General features: G+C 47.2%; 1 protein-coding gene across 1 annotated transcript; it reads right to left on the bottom strand.

The window, feature by feature from the left end:
• Positions 1 to 322: 322 nt before the first annotated feature.
• LOC142881320 (cadherin-12-like) lies at positions 323 to 21,953 on the bottom strand. The gene is made up of 13 exons (XM_076015531.1): positions 21,863 to 21,953; positions 13,441 to 13,995; positions 10,805 to 10,929; positions 9,418 to 9,587; positions 7,547 to 7,666; positions 6,754 to 6,921; positions 6,475 to 6,662; positions 5,550 to 5,803; positions 5,193 to 5,329; positions 4,338 to 4,459; positions 3,454 to 3,568; positions 2,488 to 2,739; positions 323 to 1,024 (listed from the first exon to the last, which is right to left on the bottom strand). Exons 2-13 carry the CDS (start codon positions 13,738 to 13,740, stop codon positions 396 to 398), a joined length of 2,580 nt encoding a protein of 859 aa, XP_075871646.1. The 5' UTR covers positions 13,741 to 13,995; positions 21,863 to 21,953; the 3' UTR covers positions 323 to 395.
• Between the last annotated feature and the right edge of the window lie 151 nt (positions 21,954 to 22,104).

The following is a 22,104-nucleotide window of genomic DNA, read 5'->3' as shown; positions in this document are numbered from 1 at the left end:
GCTGGCTGTTGAACCACGTGTTGAAGACTGAGTCCACTACTACTGTTCCACTACCCTACACTTTGGTCCAGCGTGTTTTCAATCAATGCTACTTCTAATGAGAGTGTCCATCACGGTGTTGAACGCTGAGCGACAGAGAGGGGCTGCAAGGTCGCGATAAAGCCGAGTCATCCACACGCTAGCTGAAAACATCTTTATTAAATGTAACAAATTCATATTGATGTGAACACACATAGTACCCCAGGCACTTTGAGGCGCTATCAAGTTTACTTCAGTGAGCTGAGCTGCAGCAGGACCCTCCGTTCCCAGCGGCTAGCACACACTTCTACCTCTGGCAGTGCCGCCTCTCTTCCTCCAGGGAGCTCGGCTCTTTGCACACGGCCCCCAGAGCTCCTTCAGCTCTCCTCCGTCAAGGCGGGCGGGTTTCGCTCCAGGATACTGGCCAGAGTTTTGAAGGGTTGCCCCCAGTCGCCCAGGGAGCTGAAGTCGCCCGCGTCGTCGAAGAGCCACGCCTCCTCGATGGAGCTGAGGGAGCCGGCCGGCGAGCCGTCGCCCTCGTAGGCGTAGGTGGCCAGCGAGTCGTAGGGCAGCGTGGCCAAGCCCTGCTGGCTCTGCTGCAGGCGCTGCTGGATGAACTCCCGGATCATGGCGGCGTCTCCTTCACTCACTCGGCCGCAGGAGGAGGGCTGCTCGGTGACCTTGGTGCCGGCAGCGACCTTGGTGCCGGCCACCAGGCTGGCGGTCTGACAGTGGATGTCGGGCGACTTGACGTCGCTGCCGCGACTGCTGAGGTGCAGCAGGACGCCCTCACCGTAGCCGCCCTTCTCCGTCCCGCGGGGGGCGCTGCTGGCGGCGTGCTTGGCGTGCGAGTGGCGCAGCGTGCCCATGTCGAAGGCGTGCGTGTCGGCCTCGCCGCCGCCCTCGTCGTCGTAGTGGATGACGTTGTCCCGCACGTCCTCCCTGGAGGTCATCAGAGCCTCCTTCCCCTTCCTCCTCCTCTGGCCCACCAACAGCGCGGCCACCACTGGAGAGCACAGCGAGAACAACCATCACGCACGTACTGCATTGTCCAGCCGACTGGGTCTCACTCTGCTATTGGTCGAGCCACGTCAGGTGGAAGCAGGCGCTGTGTCAGTCACTCTCCTCCTCAGCTAAGTGCTATATTGCCCTGCTGACATGTGGGCCAATGCAAGTCAAGCGTGAGGAACACACATTATGGTCTATGTGCTTTTTGCCCCGCCTCCATGCCCTCTTTTCTTCTTCACCTCCTTTCTGTGTCCTCTTTCTGCTCCCTCTCTGCTAAGGCCCCCCAGGAGGCTCTGATCCTTCACTGACGGGCCAGCAGGCAGGCAGACAGGCAGGTAGACAGACAGACAGACAGACAGGCAGGCAGGCAGGCACACAAATGCCTGATTACCAGGATGAGTTTTTTTTTTTTTTTTTAACAAAAAAGGGATGAGGGCCAGAAGAAGGAAGAGTATATAACAGGAAGAGATTTTTTTTTTTTAAAGTTTCCATTTCAAGTTTAGTTGACATTTCATGAATAGAGACGAAATAAACAGGAAACGGGCAAAAAAACGGAAGTAGTCCACTAGAATTGTGCACAAAGCCTTTTGACCTTAATCCTGGAATTTCAACTTCATTTCATTTGATTTTATTCACAAAATTTCAACTTTACTCTTGAAATTTCCACTTTAAGAATGAAATATGGACTTAAGTCTCAAATTTGTAACTTTTTATTCTCGAAAAATTTCAAATTTAGTTTTCGAAATTTTACTTTAATAACAAAATTTCGACTTTAATCTTGAAATTTCAATTTTATTTTTGAAATGGAAACTTGGAAAAAAAAAACTTCATGTTTTTTTCTCTTCTTGTGGCCCTTATTCTCTTCCGTATTCCCCCCCCACCCCCCAACCGACCCAACACCTGCCTCCTCCTCCTCACTCAGCAGCATGGCAGCCCACCCTGTCAGCCAGATTAGTCAATCTGGTGCATCTGCTTTACTCTGCCAGACCTGCTGCGTCATCACATCACTGATAAACTGTCTGAGCCTGCATCTCCTGACGAGCAGTTCTGACTGACTGGAGCCTTCTGTCTGAGGCTGCCGACCTTTAACCCCCGCAGAGTCTCTGTGTCTGACTGGAGCTCGGTGGCCTCAGGACTACTGTTGCAGTCCTGGAGCTTGGTCCTGGGCTCCAGGGAGACTTGGAGGCATTTTTACTGGTTCTGGCCTCAGTCTGGGACTGGATGGACTGGGGGTTTCTGATCCAGACCAGTGGAGACTAAGCCAACACTGTAATAACACGGTAATAACCAGCTGCTGGTGTTTTACACTCTGTTGGTGACCGCCAGAGTGACACCCTGCATGAAAATAGTTGTTAATGATTAACAGACACCTTGCTGAGAAGAGACGCTGCTGCTCCAGTTAGAAGCAAACTGGAATTTAAAGAGGATTCTGGTCATTTCTGTTGTGATTTGTCTTATTACCTATGAGCAGAGCCGCACACAGCAGGACAGCCAAGAGGGCGCCGGTGCTCAGGCCCACGGGCAGCATGACGGCCTCGGCGGAGCAGGTCAGTAAGGAGCCTGCGGCCCCACAGGAACACACTCGCACTTGGAGGGTGCTGGTGCTGCTCTGAGCTGGGTAGCCACTGTCCTCAACCACCACAGGGAGCAGGTAGACATCCTGCAGGCGCTGCTGGAAGCCTGAGCGCCGGGTCACGATGCCCGCAGTGTTGTCTGCAAATCAAGACGTTGATAATTAGATGGAAATTAGACGGGATAGAAAATAACTTTCAAATACACTGCTCAAAAAAAATTAAGGGACACTTTTAAACCAGACGGCTGGGAGGCCACACAAACAAACAAACAAACAGCAGAATGTCATTTTTCAGTTGGTACAATGACATTTTGGCAAAGTGGACCAGACTGCTGCATCATTTTGTCACTTTTATTCTTGGGTTGTCTTTATTTCATCACTCTGCATGGTGGACATTTGTATTTCCATCACATTATGGAGGATAGTTTTGTAACTAATATATCAGCATTAATAGATGTTCCTCTGTTTTTTCTGAAGAGTGTAGATCCATCCATGCATCCATCCATGCATCCATCCATGCATCCATCCATGCATCCATCCATCCATCCATCATCCATACATACATCCATCCATCCATCCATCATCCATCCATCCACGCATCCATCCATCCATCCATCCATCCATGCATCCATCATCCATACATTCATCCATCCACCCATGCATGCATCCATGCATCCATCCACGCATCCATCCATTAAACAAAATGACAGCTGAAGAACCAACTATATCAATGTGTAGGAGCTGCAGATTGTCGCTGCAGAACATTATTTCTCCTTTTCTTTGGTGACAAAAATTCACTGGGCATTGTACACATTCTTTTTCCCCGTCTCATCCTCTCCACTCTTCACACTCACTCCCAAAATCCCGAATGGTGAAGTTTCTGTTGCGAAGGTCTTTGGGTGACTTGAAGAAGAACCTCTGAGTGACAGGTGGAAGGTCCTTGTCCACTGCACTGATGGTCTGGATCACCTGGTGGACAGGAAGGAACACTGCGTGGTGAAGAGACCTGGTTCTCTCGCAGCCTGTTGGCTCGTTGGGTTGACAACAGAGGTTTTTGTATTTCAATCGCTGGTGTTAAATTACGGAACAGGTTGGGCTTGGACGTCAGAGAAAGCCTAAACTGGGACTATTTAAGATAAAGTATAAAAAGATAATATTCTGTAGGTACAATAATATTGTAAACTGATTCATTATTATTATTATTACTATGTACATGCATATAGACTTATATTATTGCTCCTGTGTTCTTCCAGATGAATTCTTGCACGATATTATAATTATTGAGACCTTTTGGAGTTGTTTTTTTGTCATCTAGTTGTATAAACTTCATTTAGTTCATAAGTTTGTATTTTTATTTGAGTCTAGCGGTAGGTATATATAAGTTTATACTTCCTCCTACCCCTTTGCCAACATGATTATTATTCTCTTGTATATTTCACTGGTGTTGTATTTTTATTTTTTAATTTTTTTATTTATTTATTTTTTAATTTTCTTTGTGTGTTTTGGTTTCGTGTCCTCTTTCATTTTCTTTCCTTCCTTACATGTTTGAAATAAATAAACAAATCAACAGTGACAGCTCCTAAAACACAGTTTGCGTTGATTACAATATTTATCAGTTGACATAAAAGGAAAGAAAGGAAGAAAAGTGAGAAGCGAAGTGAGAATAAAAGTGAGGCCGCTGCGTCTTGTGCCTCAGCACGAGGCGTCTCGGTGCTCTGTGAACAGAAGCGCTCTTTACTTGTCCAGCCCTGGAGTTCTCGCAGACGAAGATGTCGGGCGGGGAGGTCAACTCTGGAGCAAACTCATTCACATCCAGGACGTTGATGCTCACTGACACTCTGCTGCACAGCAGGGGGTTGTCTGTGAAAGACAGCAGCAGCCAATCAGGACGGAGCACTCAGCCACAAAACCACCTGACCGCACGGTGACAGCAAAACATCAGGTCCAGTGGTACCATCACGTGAACAGAGCAGAACCACAGAGGCTCTTTCATCCAGTCAGTATTGCATTCATCATTGATTTAGCACGTGACTGAATATCTGAGGTGGCCTGGTACAGCCAAGGCCAAACTGCAACCTTCATGCGCTGCCATGCAGTATGTGGTGCAGCCACTAGATGGCGACAGATACTGGTGAGGCGCGTGAGGGGGCAGGAGACACATAAAAATGGGAGTGAAAAAACAGCCGCAAAAATCTCACACACACACACACACACACACACACACACACACACACACACACACACACACTTTGTATGGTAGAAGGCGTGAAGCAGACGTTACTAAATGTGACCAATCACCATTCAGGGAAAAAGTACCTTGTTAAGCATCTGCAGGATGAAAGGTGAGAGACAATTTTTCACACAAAAGTAACTTTGTCAGTAACTGTGCATGTGTTCTGTGAAGTCTCACAAATGTGATGACTTTGATGCAAATGCTTGGATGGGGATCAATACAAGATGTCTGCAGGGTGACAGTAATTCATCAGTCAACACAGCGATGCATTGACTGAATACAGACATTGCAGAGGGGCTGAGGGCCATCAGACTTGGATGATCCCTCCAGAGATGTTCTTCCTTCCTGTAGAATACTCACTGACTTTAGTCGCCAGCACGGTGATGTTGTGCTGCAGGGCCGTCTCTCGGTCAACATAGTCATTAGTCGAGATGGTTCCCTCCACCGTGTCGATGTCAAAGCAGTTGTCAGAGTCCACGAGCCACTCCAAGGAATACCTGCACAGACCAGAGCAGTCAGGTGACTCCTCCCAACACGGTGGAGCTGCACCTTCCAGCTGACTCACACTGGCGGCGAAGGATCAAATCAAATCAGCACAATGCACGTGTGTGACTGCTTCAATAGAAATGTCTGACGCAATCTCTCTCTGCTTCCTGTACGCAAGCAACGCCAGCGTCACGGCTCCTCATCACTGCGCATCGCCGCCCGATGAATTACCTGACAGCACTGCTGCTGGCGTCCAAGTCGTGAGCGGTCACAGAGCCAATGATGGTTCCTGGAGGTGTGTCCTCATATACGTCCAGGAAGTAGGAGGGCTTAGTGAAGACGGGAGGCTCGTCCACGTCCAGGACATTGACTTTGACCGTCGCAGAGTCCTTGAAGGGCCCCAGGTGCAGGAACCGAGGGTCTGCCAGTGCATTGGACACCTCCACTTTAAAGGTGTAGGACTTTTTGGTCTCATAGTCAAGCATCTGCAGGAAACAGGAACAAAAACAGAGGTTGGGAATGAATCAGGTGGATACTGTAGCGAGGCTTTCCTTTCCCGTTTCTTCCATTCTAGACAGAGAACGCTTGTTTTTCAGCAGTCTCCTGTAGTTATATTCATTCATCTGATATAACAGAACCATCTGGACCCTTTAAGTTGTAGTTCCTTTCATTTCCAGTTTTAAGTTGAAATTTCGTGAATAAAGTCCAAATTTTGTGAAAAAAATCGGCATAAAAAAGACAACATTTTGTGAATGAAGTCGAAATTTTGTCAATAAAGTCAAAATTTTGTGAATAAAATCAACATAAAAAAAAGATTAAATTTTGTGAATAAAGGTCACTGAAATAAAGTGGAAGTTGGCGAGTAGCCTGGATGGCTGGTGGATGCAGCCAGTTAGCAACAGTTAGCAGTAAACTGCAGTAAACAGGTGGATCCCACCAGGTTCAGCCAGTCATCAGCAAACTGGTGAAAGTGGGAGTTCTCCACTTGGAACCTTTCCACTTTATTCTCCACATTTTGACTTCACGTTGACATTAATTGCAAAAATTTCAATTTTATTCCCGAAATTTCCACTTTATTCTTGAATTGGTTCCCACTCCTCCTCGGTAGACGATGGATGTTGTGCTAATCCAGTGACACGCTGCTGTTAAAACGTACTGTTTTCAAAATGACGACTCCCTGCTGGCTCTGGTCTGCAGGAATGACATCAAACAGGCTGCCCTCCTCTCCAGGTACGATGGCGTAATGCACTTCTGCATTGCTGCCGGCGTCCGGGTCATTGGCAAGAATCCCACCCACTTCCGAGCCAATGGGGGCCGACTCAGGGACCCGCAGGTGGAAGATACCTTCAGGAGGAGAAGGAGGAGAAAGACCACTGGTTGGAATCTTCTCGTCTTTCCAGACGACACGGTCAAAGACCCGACGCGGCTTCCTTACTCTTGGCAAAGCGGGGCGGGTTGTCGTTGACGTCGCTGAGGGTGATGTTGACGTCGGTGATGGAAGTCAGCCCCCCCAGCTGACCTCCCATGTCCTTGGCTTGCAGGAGAACCTGGTACTCGCCCTTCATTTCACGATCCATGTTGGCCAAAGCCGTTTTAATCACGCCTGGGACACAAGAACTCTTTCAGGTCTGGTCAAAGTCTACATTATAGCTGGAACCACACACACACACACACACACACACACACACACACACACACACACACACACACACACACACACACACACACACACACACACACACACACACACACACACACAGTTTTTTTTTTGAACATTCCTTTTCACCCCAACTGGTCAAAGCTGATGAGCGCCCCCTGGAGGGAGGACCTGCTCCAGAAACCAGGAGCCGGTCCTCCAGGACTTTGTAAGATTCATGAGAGCCACACCACCAGCACAGCAGGTTTTTATCGATGAGCTCTTTGTGAAGTGACTGACTCTGAGCTACAATGGTGTGCCTGTTAGCTGCAGTGGCCGGCCTGGATGTCTTGGTTCTGCGAGCTACCACACACTCTCACCCTCGCACTCATTTAATGGAGTTTTAACTGGGATGATGTTCAATCATTTTATATCCCAAATAATGACACCAACATTGTTCCAAATGAATCAAAATGTGCTTTGGCCTAAAATGCGTATTAATGAATGAATTTCAGGTATCAGCCGGTGTGAAGGACATCTCGTCTTCCAGCGTCCAGTTTTCTCACTCTGTCTGGACCTGCGTGTCACATACCGGTCTTGGGGTCCACAGAGAAATAAGGCTGGCCATGAAGGATGCTGTACACAATGCGGGCACTATTCCCATATGTGGGATCATCTGCATCCGTCGCAGTTACTTGTGTCACAAAGGTTCCTGAAAAAACAAAAGAAGGAAAGTCAAGTGAGTCCAGAAGAAGGAAAACATCTCTCTGAGCCGCCCGTCGATTGGTCGATGACATCATCATCATCATCATCATCATCATCATCATCATCATCATCAGTGAGACAGTAAGTTCACCATCCATAAAATATTACTGAGTTGATATTTGGCATGCGAAACTTGCTTTGAATTATAAAGTACGACGGCGTTAAAGATACTAGAAGAGCTTTAGTTTGAAATATTTTATTCAAATAAAACAACAAACCCGGAGAACAGAAATGTTATTGATTAGCCGATTCAAACCCAACCATTATACCTCTCCAATATCGATGGCATCTTTTGCTGGAGTGATGAAAGTTCTCCAAGCCTAGAAGGTGATAAAACCTTGATGGTCCCGACCAGGTGACCTGAGCCAGTGGCTCAGTGTGAAGCTTCAACTGGAAGCCGACTCAGTGGGAAGAAGGAGGACGGTCCCCTCCGTCTGCTCCTCCGCACATCTTTTCACCACTTCCCACAAAGACACGACTGCTGCATGCCTTTGTTCATACGGCCTCCTGTGCCGCTTATAATCAAATGTAATCTCCCGTATGTTTTCTTGCCATATGTCAGCGCAGCAGAGGCGCAGCGCAGCCCTGCGTCCTGGCAGAGCACTTTAGACCTCAGCTCAGGCATTAACAGCTTAAAGCCTAAAGACCTTGACTGTTAAATTACCTCTGAGTAATGGAATGTAGCAGACAGATGGGCCGCTAATTCTAGCTTAGCCGACTGTGTGTTAGCGGGTGTGTGAGTGTGTGTGTGACTGCCGGTGCGGCAACAACTGAGGCCACAAAGTCAAACTAAAGAAGTGAGTGGCTCCACACGCCTGATTTTTAGAGCGTAAAACTGAAAGACAATTGATAGAATCAGGGCCGATACAACTAAAGCACATTGTGTGGAGTCTACGTCATGAAGCTGGTTCGCAAACTGCAGCTGCGTCTCCATGACAGTTTTTCACAAAGTAAAAGCAATTTATCTAAATATTTTTTTGACAAAGTACAACAGTCACTCTCAGGTGTTGAAGTCTATGCTGAAGCAGTTGGACCCCAGGTGTGCTGACATGATCTGATCTGGACCCCATTGTCAAGAGTTTGGCCAACTAGTGTTGTAGTTCTGGAGGTTGGTCCTGGTCTCCAGACCACTTGGTCTGTGAGGCCTTTTTACTGGGTCTGGTCTGGGTCTGGGACTGGATGGACTGGGGGGTTTCTGATCCAGACCAGTGGAGACTCAGCCAACACTGTAATAACACGATAATAAGAGAAAAGAATCCAGCTGCTGCTGTTTTACGCTCTGGTGGTGACACCCAGAGTGACACCCTGACCCCTCATTCCTGGTTCATTGATTTATGAATTTTATGAAGGAAAGTTGTTCTTTTGAAAATGGTTGAAAATAGATGCAAAGCAGCAAAATGTTGAAGAAAACAATTCTGGTCATTTTATCTGTTTTGCTGTGATTTTTCTTTGACATATAAAGCCTTGGTCTGGTCTGGTCTCGGTCTGGATGCTCTCTAGTGTTGATAAGGTCTTGGTCTGGGTTGGTTTCGTCTTGACTACAACACTATTCACAGCATTCATATTAAAAAAAAAAAAAAGCACTATCTAATGTTTAAAAGAAAGAAAGAAAGAAAGAAAGAAAGAGAGAAAGAGAGAAAGAAAGAAAGAAGGAAGGAAAGAAAAAGGGATGTCTGTCTCTCCATCTTTCGTCCTCACCTGAGGGAGACATCTCAGGCACGCTGGCGCTGTAAGGGCCGTCACGAAACCGCGGCGCATTGTCGTTGATGTCCTGCACCTTGATGATGAACTCAGACTCTGGTTCCAGAGGGACGCCTGTCAGTGCATCCACAGCCTGGGCCCTCAGAGTGTAGTAGGACTTCTCCTCTCTGGAAAGCAGGCAAACGTTGCAAACACTTGAAAGGCTCCTCACCCTGGCCTCCTCACCCTGGCCTCCTCACCCTGGGCTCCTCACCCTGGGCTCCTCACCCTGGGCTCCTCACCCTGGGCTCCTCACCCTGGGCTCCTCACCCTGGGCTCCTCAACCTGGGCTCCTCAACCTGGGCTCCTCACCCTCAGCTCTTCACCCTGTCCCTCAGAGTAAACCAGCTCCTCACTCTCAGCTCCTCACCCTGGCCTCCTCACCCTGGGCCCCTCACCCTGGGCTCCTCACCCTGTCCCTCAGAGTAAACCAGCTCCTCACTCTCAGCTCCTCACCCTGAGATCCTCACCCTGTCCCTCAGAGTGAACCAGCTCCTCACCCTCAGCTCCTCACCCTGAGATCCTCACCCTGTCCCTCAGAGTGAACCAGCTCCTCACTCTCAGCTCCTCACCCTCAGCTCGTCACCCTGAGATCCTCACCCTGAGATCCTCACCCTCAGCTCCTCACCCTGTCCCTCAGAGTAAACCAGCTCCTCACTCTCAGCTCCTCACCCTCAGCTCCTCACCCTGAGATCCTCACCCTGTCCCTCAGAGTGAACCAGCTCCTCACTCTCAGCTCCTCACCCTGAGATCCTCACCGTGAGATCCTCACCCTCAGCTCCTCACCCTGTCCCTCAGAGTAAACCAGCTCCTCACTCTCAGCTCCTCACCCTCACCTCCTCACCCTGAGATCCTCACCCTGTCCCTCAGAGTGAACCAGCTCCTCACTCTCAGCTCCTCACCCTGAGATCCTCACCCTGGGCTCCTCAGGAGGCCAGAGCCTCCTCAGCTGGCTTCTCTCCATGTGGAGGAGCAGCGGCTTTAGTCCAAACTCCTCCTGGGTGTCCCAGCTCCTCACCCTGGGCTCCTCACCCTAAGCTCCTCACCCTGTTCCTCAGGGTGACCCAGCTCCTCAGTTCCAGTGGGTCAGGGTTACCCCAACTCTAACCCAGTTAACATTTCACTGACGCTGACACAGTTATACAGCACAAAACACAACACCTTCATTCATTTGTGTGAAAATATGTCTCTAAAATTGTAATTGCAGGGTGAATTTTAACACACTTTTCAGACATGGTTGCATTGTACATGAGACTGGTGACACAATGTATCACATTTTCAAAAGTTCTTTCGTACCAGTTTCTCTTCTGCTACCAAGTGTTTGTGAATAGCAGTGATCACCGACCTGTCCAGCGCCACCAGTGCGTGAATGTCTCCAGTCAGTGGATCAATGGTGAAGATGGAGCCGGCTCCTTCTCCTGACAGTGTGTACTTGACTGCATTGTCTCCATGGTCCACGTCTGTGTGAAGCTGCAGCAGGAGGCAGACACAGTCCAAGAACACTGTGAGTCAGTTGGAAGAAGAAAAGCATCTTCTGCATGAGATCTTTAGGTCTTGGTGGGTAAAATAGACACATTAAAAAACCACAACAAGATGTTTAAACAATGATATAATCCAACACACTTTTTCTGGCCTTTTTATTGCATTAACTTTACATTAAACTTAAAGCCTTCACCATTCTGCCACATTTCATTGTTTATAAATTCATAAGTCAGTATAAAAAAAAAATCTTCTTTCTTGGTATTCTACAACTGAAGAGCCCAAGCACACTGACTAGATACCATTCTTCCAGTCATTACACTGGGTTATTTTGCAAGAGTCACTGGTTGTAATGATTGATGTTTTTCTGATGATTTCCTGTCTTTCTATTCAGTTTATTTGCTAATGACTGCACGCACACTACACCAACCAATACCAGCCAATATACATACAACACAGTCTCAAACCAACACCACATGATAAAACATTCCAAGTATTTTTGCACAGTGCTCTAACAGAGTGCAACAGGTCATTTCCCATTATCTTTTATTTACATTAAAAAAAAAGCTACATTATTTTCCTGTGTACACAAAGGGTATTCAATTATCACTATAGTGCACAGAGAGAATCTGTATATAAAGATTGATTGATTGATTAATTTGCCCAGTAGTGTGAAAGAAATGATGAAGTGTGAGGCAGCAGCAGTTCAACAGAGGCAACTTAATCCTCTAAACCTGCCAACTACAGATTGAACCCAAGGTTTTAGTGCTTAAAGCCTCCACTTGAAGAAGGTCACTGGAGTGTCTTTGCCCCCCCCCCGCCCGAGTCCGGCCCCCTCCTGCGATAATCAAGCCGCAGCGCTGCTCTTAGCACCAGCGGCACATTAATCAGGAGGAGTGGGCACATCCTGCCCCGTGTGGCCATGCAAGGGTGTGTCCACGCAAGTGTGTGTGTGTGTGTGTGTGTGTCTGTGACGTTGATTCTGAAATGGCTTCAATGTTTAAACAGGGACCAGATTCTTTGGAACTACGTCAGGCAGACTGTCGGGCGCCTCAGATGGATTCTTCAAGCCGAGTGTCTTTTTCCCTGCGTGTCTGTGTCTCGCTCTGCTTTTCACTGCACTTCCATGAAACCTCTGCTCTGGAACATTTCCCACCGTCTCTGCTTTCCTCTGATCTTCTACAGATGCCTCCATCAGCTGCGTTTCACTATTAAATACTAAAAAAAAAAAACTTTTCTCTGTAACCATAAAGCTTCTTAGAAAACACCCACATTAACGTAGTTCATTTTACTTGCTACATATGCTACATAAAATGGATTTTCTTTTAATTAGAAAGGACCGTTCTGAAGTGACGCGGCGTGATACCGGGGAACGCTGCACGTTCAGAAGGTTTCCCCTTGAGAAGATTAGTGGACTCAACAACACACAATGCAAAGCTGCCTGAGAGACAAATGCATGGAATCTTGGCAAACAAAAGCTGAGGGATTTACTGCTGCCAGTTCAAGGATTTAAACAACTTTAGAACTTGAGTCTGTCAGAACCTGATGGGGGGGTGGGGGCATGTAAACGGTATTATGGCCCAATCCCAGCTGTCTTTCCTCACAGACAGGGTTTCTCAAACCAGTCCGTGTGGAGTGTGGTTCCTGAACATTCTCACTCTGAAGGGCTAGCTAGCCCTCACACTCCACCCCAGCACCCCAGCACCCCACCCCCTCCCGTCTGTATCGCTGCATCTCCATCACCCCCAGGATTGCTCCAAACCTAAATATGGCCAAAAAAACCTGTGATGGAAGCAGATAAACTTTGTCACAACAGTGTCATGGAAACACTTTTTTGGCATTGACACGTCAGCGGACGTGGCGTACGAGGCCACGTGACCAGTTCACTGACCAGTGGAAATGGCGCGTTATGATTGGACGGAGGAGGAGACGGAATATTTTTATTGAAGTGATCAAAATGGAATTGAACTTGGGAGACGTTGAGGTCTGCAAGCTACCAACGCCGTGGGTGGTTTTTCTCCCTGCGTGGGACCACTGACTCTGGCCCCGGTCTGGTGTCTCAATGCACCTCAATCATCTGAATCCAGGAACCTGCTCTCTGCTGCGAGAAGTCCGACACTGGGCTGAGAAAACGCAGCTGTGTGTGAACAACAAAGACTTATTGGCTTAAGGCTTACTGGTGGACCTCCTGATCTGGCTGCTCCTTGTGAAAGGGAAGACTTGAGACTGATTAAATGGTCCACACTTGTGAGAGGATCTAGAAAACCTGTTTATGCTACCTCACCCAACAGTGAGTGGAGATGTTGATAACTCCTGCCAGCGCTTCCAGAGCGTTTGCTCTGCTGTTGCAGGACAGAAGTTGACGAGTCCACTGGCCGTGCTCCTTCCCTCCCATACGTTGAGGTGTTTGCCAGATCCAGACCCAGTCTAGGAACTGGTAAACACTGGTAAACACTGGTGAACACTGGTATACACCAGCATACGTCAAAATGATCCCCTTACCTTTCCAACATACTGTGGGTCGGGGCCCATGTGCTCCTCCAGGACAAAGAATTGGTTCCACACCCATCCTCTTTTCCTGCGCTGCGTCCTTGACCTGCCGTGTCTCCTGAACGTCCTCCTGCCTCTCCACAGGGTCCCGACACCAGAAGGTGGCGTCACCAGTGGAACTCCCCTGGCTGCCATTATTCCAGCTGTGCTTTGACTCTCAAGCCGAGCTGCTGAAGAGGGGATTTGGAAGCTGAAGTCCACCAGAAAGCAGAAGCCCACCAGAAACACGGTGACATAGTCCCTTGTTTTCATCAGGGAGTGGAGTCGTTACAGGAAACACGTGAAAAATTAATAGCAGAATCTGGGTTTGCGTTGGAGGCGAACATTGAAAAAAAGGTGAGATTCAGTATCCAGGACCATGAAATAAAACCAAGACTTTTGTCTGTCCTTGATGACCTTGATGACCTTGTTCACTTTGTTTTGCAAAAGCCAATGAAGTTTGGATGAGTGTTATCCTGGGTTAGGACTTCAGTTCTTCTCTGTGGGTCTCATCCCTGGTTGAGACACCTGCAGGAAAAAAAGGAAACACAACAAATATAAGTGAAGAGAATTTTGAGAAAAATATATTATACAATTTACAAATGTTGACCTTGTATTTTTACATTAGACTGACACAATTATCCTATGCTCATACTTGCCACTGCGTTCACATAAAACAACCCAAGGCCAAAGAAATCAAAAGGATTCAAATCATCATTAATTTATGAAAGAGCATTTCCATGGTTGCATGGTTGTTACTTTTAGTCTATATTCCCTCGTGGTTCCCATTGAGTAGCAATTTGGAACACATCACAACAACAGTGACCAAAATCAAGAGAGGATCATTTTAAATTTTGTTGGGGAAACACAAAAAAAAAAAACATTATGGTAATTGAGATTTTGCACATGACAAACCATAAAGAAGGTTGACGTTTATTTCCATAAAATGCATCTCAACAGCTTGCATCTTATCTTTTGTCGCTCATTTATTAAGAACTAGTTCATTTTTGCAACACTTTGAAGTCAGAGACATGCAGCACCCGCAAGTCCCCAGGACATTTCAGCGCTCCGCTGTCCTTCTCCACATCACATGAGCAGGACTTCACGGACCACTGCTCCCTCAAACAAGAGCTGGTGCAAAGCCTTGCGGGAGGGAAGTTCTGGTGAGGCCCAAGTGCAAGTGTGTGAGGCTGGACAGCAGCACGCAGCCAGCCAGCACGGAAGCCTGTAGGAGTACTTCAAGGCCTAACATGGAGAACATGCATGCTGACGTTAGTGCTCTCGAGCCATCACGATAATCAATGTAATATTTAACACTGTGGGCCTGATTGACTACCAGCTGAAATAAGGAGCATTAAACTGCAGGAGCGCCAATAGACTGCTCGCGTTGCAGGTGATCTACTAACACTGCAAGCCAAACATGGCTCTAGTCACTAGTTTTCATCTGTAGTCACACCTGACACATCAGAGAGTGAGAAAGAAACCAAGTAAGCAGCAACGCTAGTTTGAAGGCACAGTGGAGCTCCTGCTCTAGCTACACGTTTCTTCTCCTCAGAAAGCCAAAGGATTTTTGTACATCTGCCCACATGTTCTTGGCTGCATGTGATTGTTCATTAGGCTGAACAACTCATTACTTAGCCGGGCCTTTGTCTCTTGGCTTTGCTCCCACCGTCTGTGTCCTTGTCAGCTTGTATTTAGAGTCACGCTTTACTTTTTCTACTCTTGCTGAAAGCTTTTTACTTTCTTTTCTTTTGACTTAGAAAGGAAAAACTAGCACGCGTGGCAAGGGTTTGGTCCTGGTCCACCTTTAGAACTGTGTCTCCACAAACACAAGACGTGTGTTGCACACGTTCTTCACTACGGACCAATACAATCACATTTGAGTTGCTTGGTTTGTTCATGATGTGACTGGTTTTCTTGAGCTCAACAGCCTGAGACTGTCAGACTGCAGCACTGAGTTTCACTCCACTGCATGCAGAAAACTACGACTATTGCTATTAATCTTAATGGGAATTTGTGTGTGTGTGAGTGAGTGTTTTATCATATGTTTTTTATTAAGACTTCTTCTGTCTTCGATAGCTGCGTTTCCATCACCCCGAGAATTGCAATTCTCGGGGTGATGGAAGACTCGTCCATCCACTCCCGCCTCGCGGGGAGGGCGCACTCTGAGTGTTTGTGTGCGTGTGTTGGCGGCGGTGCACGTTGAGTATCGATATATCGACACAGCGGTAAAGTCAAATTGAACCGTTTTTAGTTTTCATTATCGATGTTTAATCGATACATCAATATTTTTGACAACACCGAGAGGTATATCGCCATGCAAGTGTCATGGAAACACTTTTTCCACATTATTTCTCAAAATAACAACAGACAAGTTTGTCAGTCGACAGAGTTGTAACGCCTAGTCAGCAATTATTTTCTTTTTTCTGCAACTGGATCTTCTCTAACCCAATAGAATCCTTGTCTCTTTTGTATTATTTTGTTTGGAAAGTGTACCTGTCTGAACTTCGGTACGCACTAAACAGTGTTTGTGTTTGTGTGAGAGCCTAGCGTTGCATTAGTGGGGCGAGCCTGGCCCACTTCCACAGCAGTGATCTTTAAAGAGGCCGACAGCGTCGCAGCCATTCAGGCTCAACGGCCCCAACCAGCAACATTTTACCACTTCTGACCCAAGATGCAGGACAGTGGAGGAAAGTACTGTGTGTACATGTACACAACAAGATGCACGGGGGTCTATGAGAAGTAACAAATAGGACAATCTTTCATTAACTCCGTATTCATTATATTTTTAATGAATATTTCATGCTGTTCTATGTGTTCGTTCACTGCTCTTTGGTGGGCGGATACCACCAGTTCAGAAAAAGCCCCTGCGAATAGCATGAAACACACTGCAAATACTGAGAGCTCCAGTGGTGCTGGATCTCACCAACAGTGGTGCTGGATCTCACCAATGTGACCGCTGTCACTGGGCCTCCAACACAAAATTGTTAAAATATAATAACGATAATAACGGCAAAGAATCCAGCTGCTGCCGGTTTACTCTGTGTTGGTGATAATGTCTTGGTTTCGGTTGGTGCCGTCTTGACTGCAACTCTACGTACAGCTGCACTGCTCGAACGTTCTGCAGTGAGGAGCCGGTCTGCTAAGATCAGCAGCGTCCTGCAAGTCTTCATGAACGATCATGTGTTCTACGACTACACTGTAGTTCCCAACAAGGGGAGTTCAAGGATGATGATGTTACTGGTGAACACAGGTGTTGCTGTTGTTTTTTTGTTGCATAGTAATAAAATGTGATAATCCGCTAAAATGGAGTGGCCTTCAATGAGCCTGGATCTCAATCCTGAGAGTCGGGAGCACACACACACTTCAAACCTGAGACAGCTGGAGACATTTTTTTCTGAGTCAAAGGTAGGGCTTCACAATTAATCGAATTTTAATCACGATATTTGCTGCCACGATTAAATTAAGCAAAGCTAATCGTCGCCGATATTAACGTTTAAAAAGCCGGCTACCGTACAAGTCAAATCAAGCACTTTCAGTCATCCAACCACCAGGGGGCGAACGCAAGGTTAAGATTTCATTAAGCTGCCGAAATAGAGTAAATCCTGCAGCAGCGGCAGGAAGTGCCGCAGCATAAGCGGCAGCCTCAAATGATTAGAGAGAGAGAGAGAGAGAGGCTGTGTCGGAAGCAGACAGTACACCCCCCCCCCGCCCCCCGCAACGAAACTTTGTCGGCACATAACTTCGCCAAGTTAGCGTAGCGCGATAGCTATAGCGTGCTGCCCCCCCCTCCCCGTTAACGAAAAAAATGCCGGGACGTTAGCGCAATTTCCAACCAGCAGCACCCCCGATGAATAGTCGTGATTAATAACCGTGATTTTAATATTGACTAAAATAATCGTGATGATCATTTTGGCCATAATCGTGCAGCCCTAGTCAAAGGTCCATTTATCCAGGTCGGTCATATGCAATAACAGTGGAACAAACAAAATGTACTTTTCACTCAAAAACAACAACATAAACACAAACTAAACAACTTCCAGTTTGACATGAGCTAAAATAAATAGCTGAGCGAAACCAAACAGGTATTCTTACATTACTAGTTAGTTCATAATGTTCATCAAAATAGAACATTTCTCTCGCCAAGGCCGATGGTATTTTGCCATATAGCGGTTGGTAGAATACTTGAAATGTGAATGTAAGTGTTTTTTTTTAATTATTATTATTATTTCTCATATCGTTAGCCTACTAGCATAGTCGCCTAAGTCAGATTTGAACGGTTTCGAAAAACAAGAAAAAAAACATTTTTAAGCAAGCACACTGGTATTTTCTTTCAGATATCACAATTTGATGACAAAAGATGACTTAGGCAATGATGCTATTATACTAACAATATGGATTGCTTCATTCTTGCTTAGATACTGATATGGTGGAGTACAAAAGCGGGGAAATATCAGAACATTGTCATGTCGACAAGATAAAGAGGTCACTTTTTAATTTACTGCAACACTGCGCATCAACATATCACCATTAGCTTGTATTTTCCCATCCATACGCAGGCAGTGGGCCTAATAATTACACCTGTCGCTAAATGTGCATGCACCAATTCCATCTTGAAATATTGAAATTTTTGGCACCACAAATCGACGGCGCTTTTATTAATATTCATTGCCGTCGATAAAGCGAGTGAGCAGAAGAAGAGACGAGAGGGCGGCGCCTCCTGAAGGCAGAACAGGAGACTGGAGGAGGTGCAGGTCCCTGAACGCAGCAGTCATCAATCTTCCACTGAGCTGGAACAAAGTGGCTGCCCCACTTGCAGAACACCACACACTGCTGCCGCCGCCGCTGGAATATTTTCATTTACTGCCATCCATCACCATCACGCCCTCCATAATAAAATATTGATTTCTGGTGAAACTCTGCTTTACTTATTCATGATTGTTTTTCTTTAGACTTAGAGTGGCCGTATTGACGGCGTCCTCGCCCAGCTGCCGCTGCGTTCTGTGGACCTCTGACAGTGGCTGACCACACGGACACATGTAATTGACCTAAACTACTGTATTCTCAGTTAATATATACATTAGTGAGTCTAAGTCATCAGTGACTTCTCACCTTCTCCTTGTCAATCTGCTTTAAACAGCAACCGTAAGTTATTCCTTATTTCTTACTTCAATTCACTCTTTGATCCACTTGAAATAATGTGCATTTCAGTGAGTTAGCTTCAACATGACAGTAAATACTTGAGTTGGTTTGCAGGTAAAAAGAAATGGAAACAATAGATTTCTGAAAATGTGATAAGATGGAAACTTTTTTTTGATATGCAAATTCGTTTTTAGAAACAATCCATCCTTCCATCCATCTTCTATACCCACTTCTTCCTGAGCTCAGGGTCACGGGGGTCTGCTGGAGACTGTCCCAGCTGTCATAGAGTGAAGGCAGGGTGGCACCCTGGACAAGTCGCCAGTTCATCACATGACCTCACATGCATGTTTCTGGAGTGTGGGAGGAAGCCGGAGAACCCGGAGAGAAGCCACGCAGACGCAGGGAGAACCCGGAGAGAAGCCAGCAGACACAGGGAGAACCCGAAGAGAACCCAGAGAGAAGCCAGCACACACAGGGAGAACCTGGAGAGAACCCAGCAGACACAGGGAGAACCCAGAGAGAAGCCAGCACACACAGGGAGAACCTGGAGAGAAGCCAGCAGACACAGGGAGAACCCGAAGAGAACCCAGAGAGAAGCCAGCACACACAGGGAGAACCTGGAGAGAACCCAGCAGACACAGGGAGAACATGCAGACTCCACACAGGAAGGTCCCAGGCCAGGAATCGAACCCACGACCTTCTTGCCGTGAGGCGGCAGCGCTGACCACTGCGCCACCGTGTCGACCCAGAAACAGTCCAATACAATCCTAAAATTAAATATTTAGCGAACGATTCAGCAGTGATTTCTGTAAAATGCTGTAAAATGTCCTCATTCATTTTCACATCTTAAAACACGCCAAGCCGTCTGGGAACGCCGCTGATGCAGCTGGGACTTTTCGCATTCACCCCGCGACTCGCTGCCTCAGGTAGCGGAGCGCTTGCATCATCATTCCTTCCTTCCTGCCTGCCTGGCCGGCTGGTGGTGCGGCCTCGTGATCTGAGGGTTTCACGTGGGCCCTGCCACTTTCCGGGTTACGCGCTTGTTTACAGTCACGCCGACGACTCCGAGGCATGTAACTATGTTCCTCAGTTCTTCTATGGGCTATGGAGGATTTGGTATGATGGAAAAAAAAGAAAAAGAAAGAAGATGTCAGACTCCTGGTGCCGTCAGGCTCCACAACAGAAGGCAACTTTCAGAGCAGCACCAGCACCAGCTGCGGTTCCACGAGAACCTGGCTCTCCTAGGAATTGCACAAAACCTAAATGTGAAATATGGCACGGCGGAACCCGGAAGAACCTCTCCAACAAGGCTCAAAGGTTCTGATGCTCTCATCAGGAGGTTTTTCCAGGCGGATCCATATGGAGGAATATCACCAAAGTGGCATGGAAACACTTTCCTGGCATTGACACGTCAGCGGATGTGACGTACGGGGTCACGTGACCAGTTGACTGACCAGTGAAAAATGGCGCGTTATGATTGGACGGAGGAGGAGACGGAATATTTTTTCACAGGAGAAAAATACAACGACCATTCTGGACAGCAAACAAATGTAAACAAACAACAGCTAACGTCATTCTCGTCGGTTCTCGTCCTGCAAGATTTTACCGATAAATTACGGCTCCTGCGCTTCACACCACTCAACGGAAACTCCTGCAAATTGCGATTGTACTTTGTCGAATTTTTTTTTTAGTAATATTGCTTCTATTTGCCGCAAATCCGTCGTGGAAACGCAGCTCCCAGTCGCTGAAGTTTGGGACGACTGATCCCTGAAGGACACGTGCTGCTGACTTTCTCTGGGTCAGACGTGTGCTTGGCGCCAGCAGTGACTGAGCTGAGCCCTCCCTGGTGCAGAGCTCCGGCCCTTGGCTTGCCAACAGGCTGGGCTCCACTGCAGCGTCACTGACTGAGGCCCAAAGACGTGTGCTGCGTTAATCTCATCCACTGCATGGACAAAGTCCCAACAGTTTGGATGAGTTGGCCAACAAAAAGCTACTTGGGGAGTGACTTGTAGTGTTACAGTAGTGCTGTAGTCCAGACGGCACCAACCACCCAGACCTTATCAAGACCAGAGAGCATCGATGGAGACCAGACCAAGATTGAATATAGCAAAGAAAAATAACAAAACAGAAAAAAATGGCCGTTGTTAAATTCCAGTTTGCTTCTGAATGGAGCAGCGGCATCTCTTCTCAGCAAGGAGTCTTTGAATCGATTTCTTCAACATTTTGCTGCTTTGCCAACTATTCTGAACCACTTTCAAAAGAACAACTTTGCTTCATTAAATTCATAAATCAATGAACTGGGAATAAGGGGTCAGGGTGTCACTCTGGGTGTCACCAACACAGCTTAAACCAGCAGCAGCTGGATTCTTTTCTGTTATTACCACAACACATTACAGTGTTGGCTGAGCCTCCACTGGTCTGGATCAAGAGTCCACCCAGTGACTGGCTCCATGTATAAAAGGTTCTCTGTTCTATCTGGAGGAAGATTTGTTTCAATAAACATTAATGTTGCAAGTTTGAGATGTTGGCCCCACTGTGTGTTTGAGTTTGACATCCTGGACGTACAGAGTCTAAACTTCCTGCTAGTTCGTCCTCTCCACCAATCACAAACTCAGTCACAACAACAAACACATCTAACAGCATTGTCCCGTGAACTTTGTGAGCCATAAGAAAGATATATAGACAGACAGACAGACAGGCAGACGGGTAGAAATGATTGATCAGCCTTTGCATCACTCTGACTGGGTGACACTTGCTCTCAAATGCCAAACATCCAAGCTGCTTCTCTTGCATCAGATCTGTGTGCAGTGACCAGATGAACAGCCAGACCAACACTAAACTTCCTCAACAACAGAAACTCCAGTCTGGCTTCGGGTCGCATGGTCAGAGAGCGCTGTGAGGACTCAAGACCGCGGGCACGCTCGCAGCAGGAATGAGAACTGGCTTTTGCCTCCTTAAGAATGCGCAACATGTCCTGATTGCAGCTCCTCTTCTCTTGCTGTCACCCTCCTTTAATTGATTTCCAAGAGCCTAGAAGCTTAAACCGAACCCCCTCCAAGGCTTAATGTCCCACCTCTCACGTTAAATACTCGGGAAATATCCTTAACGCTCGGCAACGCGTTGACTGAACCACCACGACTGAGGAATCGTCACAAGCGTCATTAAAAAAATAAAATAAAATCCGGGTGGAGTCTTTGCCCTGTTGAGTCCCCCCCACCCCTCCTCCTCCTTCAAGAAGGAGAAGTGTTCTCACCTCGGTCTCAACTCCTGCTGTCCCTCCGACCTGCTGCTTCTGCACCGGCTCCAGATCAATGTGGGCATTGGTCTCCACAGATATTCCTCTCAGCTGAAAGCAGCATCTATCTGCTGCTGCTTCCACTGAGACCTCCCTCTCTCTATCCCTCCAAGCCCCTCCCACCTCCTCCTCCATCCTCCCTCCCTCTCTTGCAGCAGTCTCTGCCTCTCTCTCTCTCTTCCTCCCAGTGTTTATTCAAT

The sequence above is a fragment of the Nelusetta ayraudi genome, unplaced genomic scaffold, assembly GCF_046127955.1.
Source record: "Nelusetta ayraudi isolate G7.1 ecotype Tasmania unplaced genomic scaffold, CSIRO-AGI_Nayr_v1 ptg000190l, whole genome shotgun sequence".
NCBI lineage: Eukaryota > Metazoa > Chordata > Actinopteri > Tetraodontiformes > Monacanthidae > Nelusetta > Nelusetta ayraudi.
This window is presented reverse-complemented; position numbering and strand designations above follow the sequence as displayed.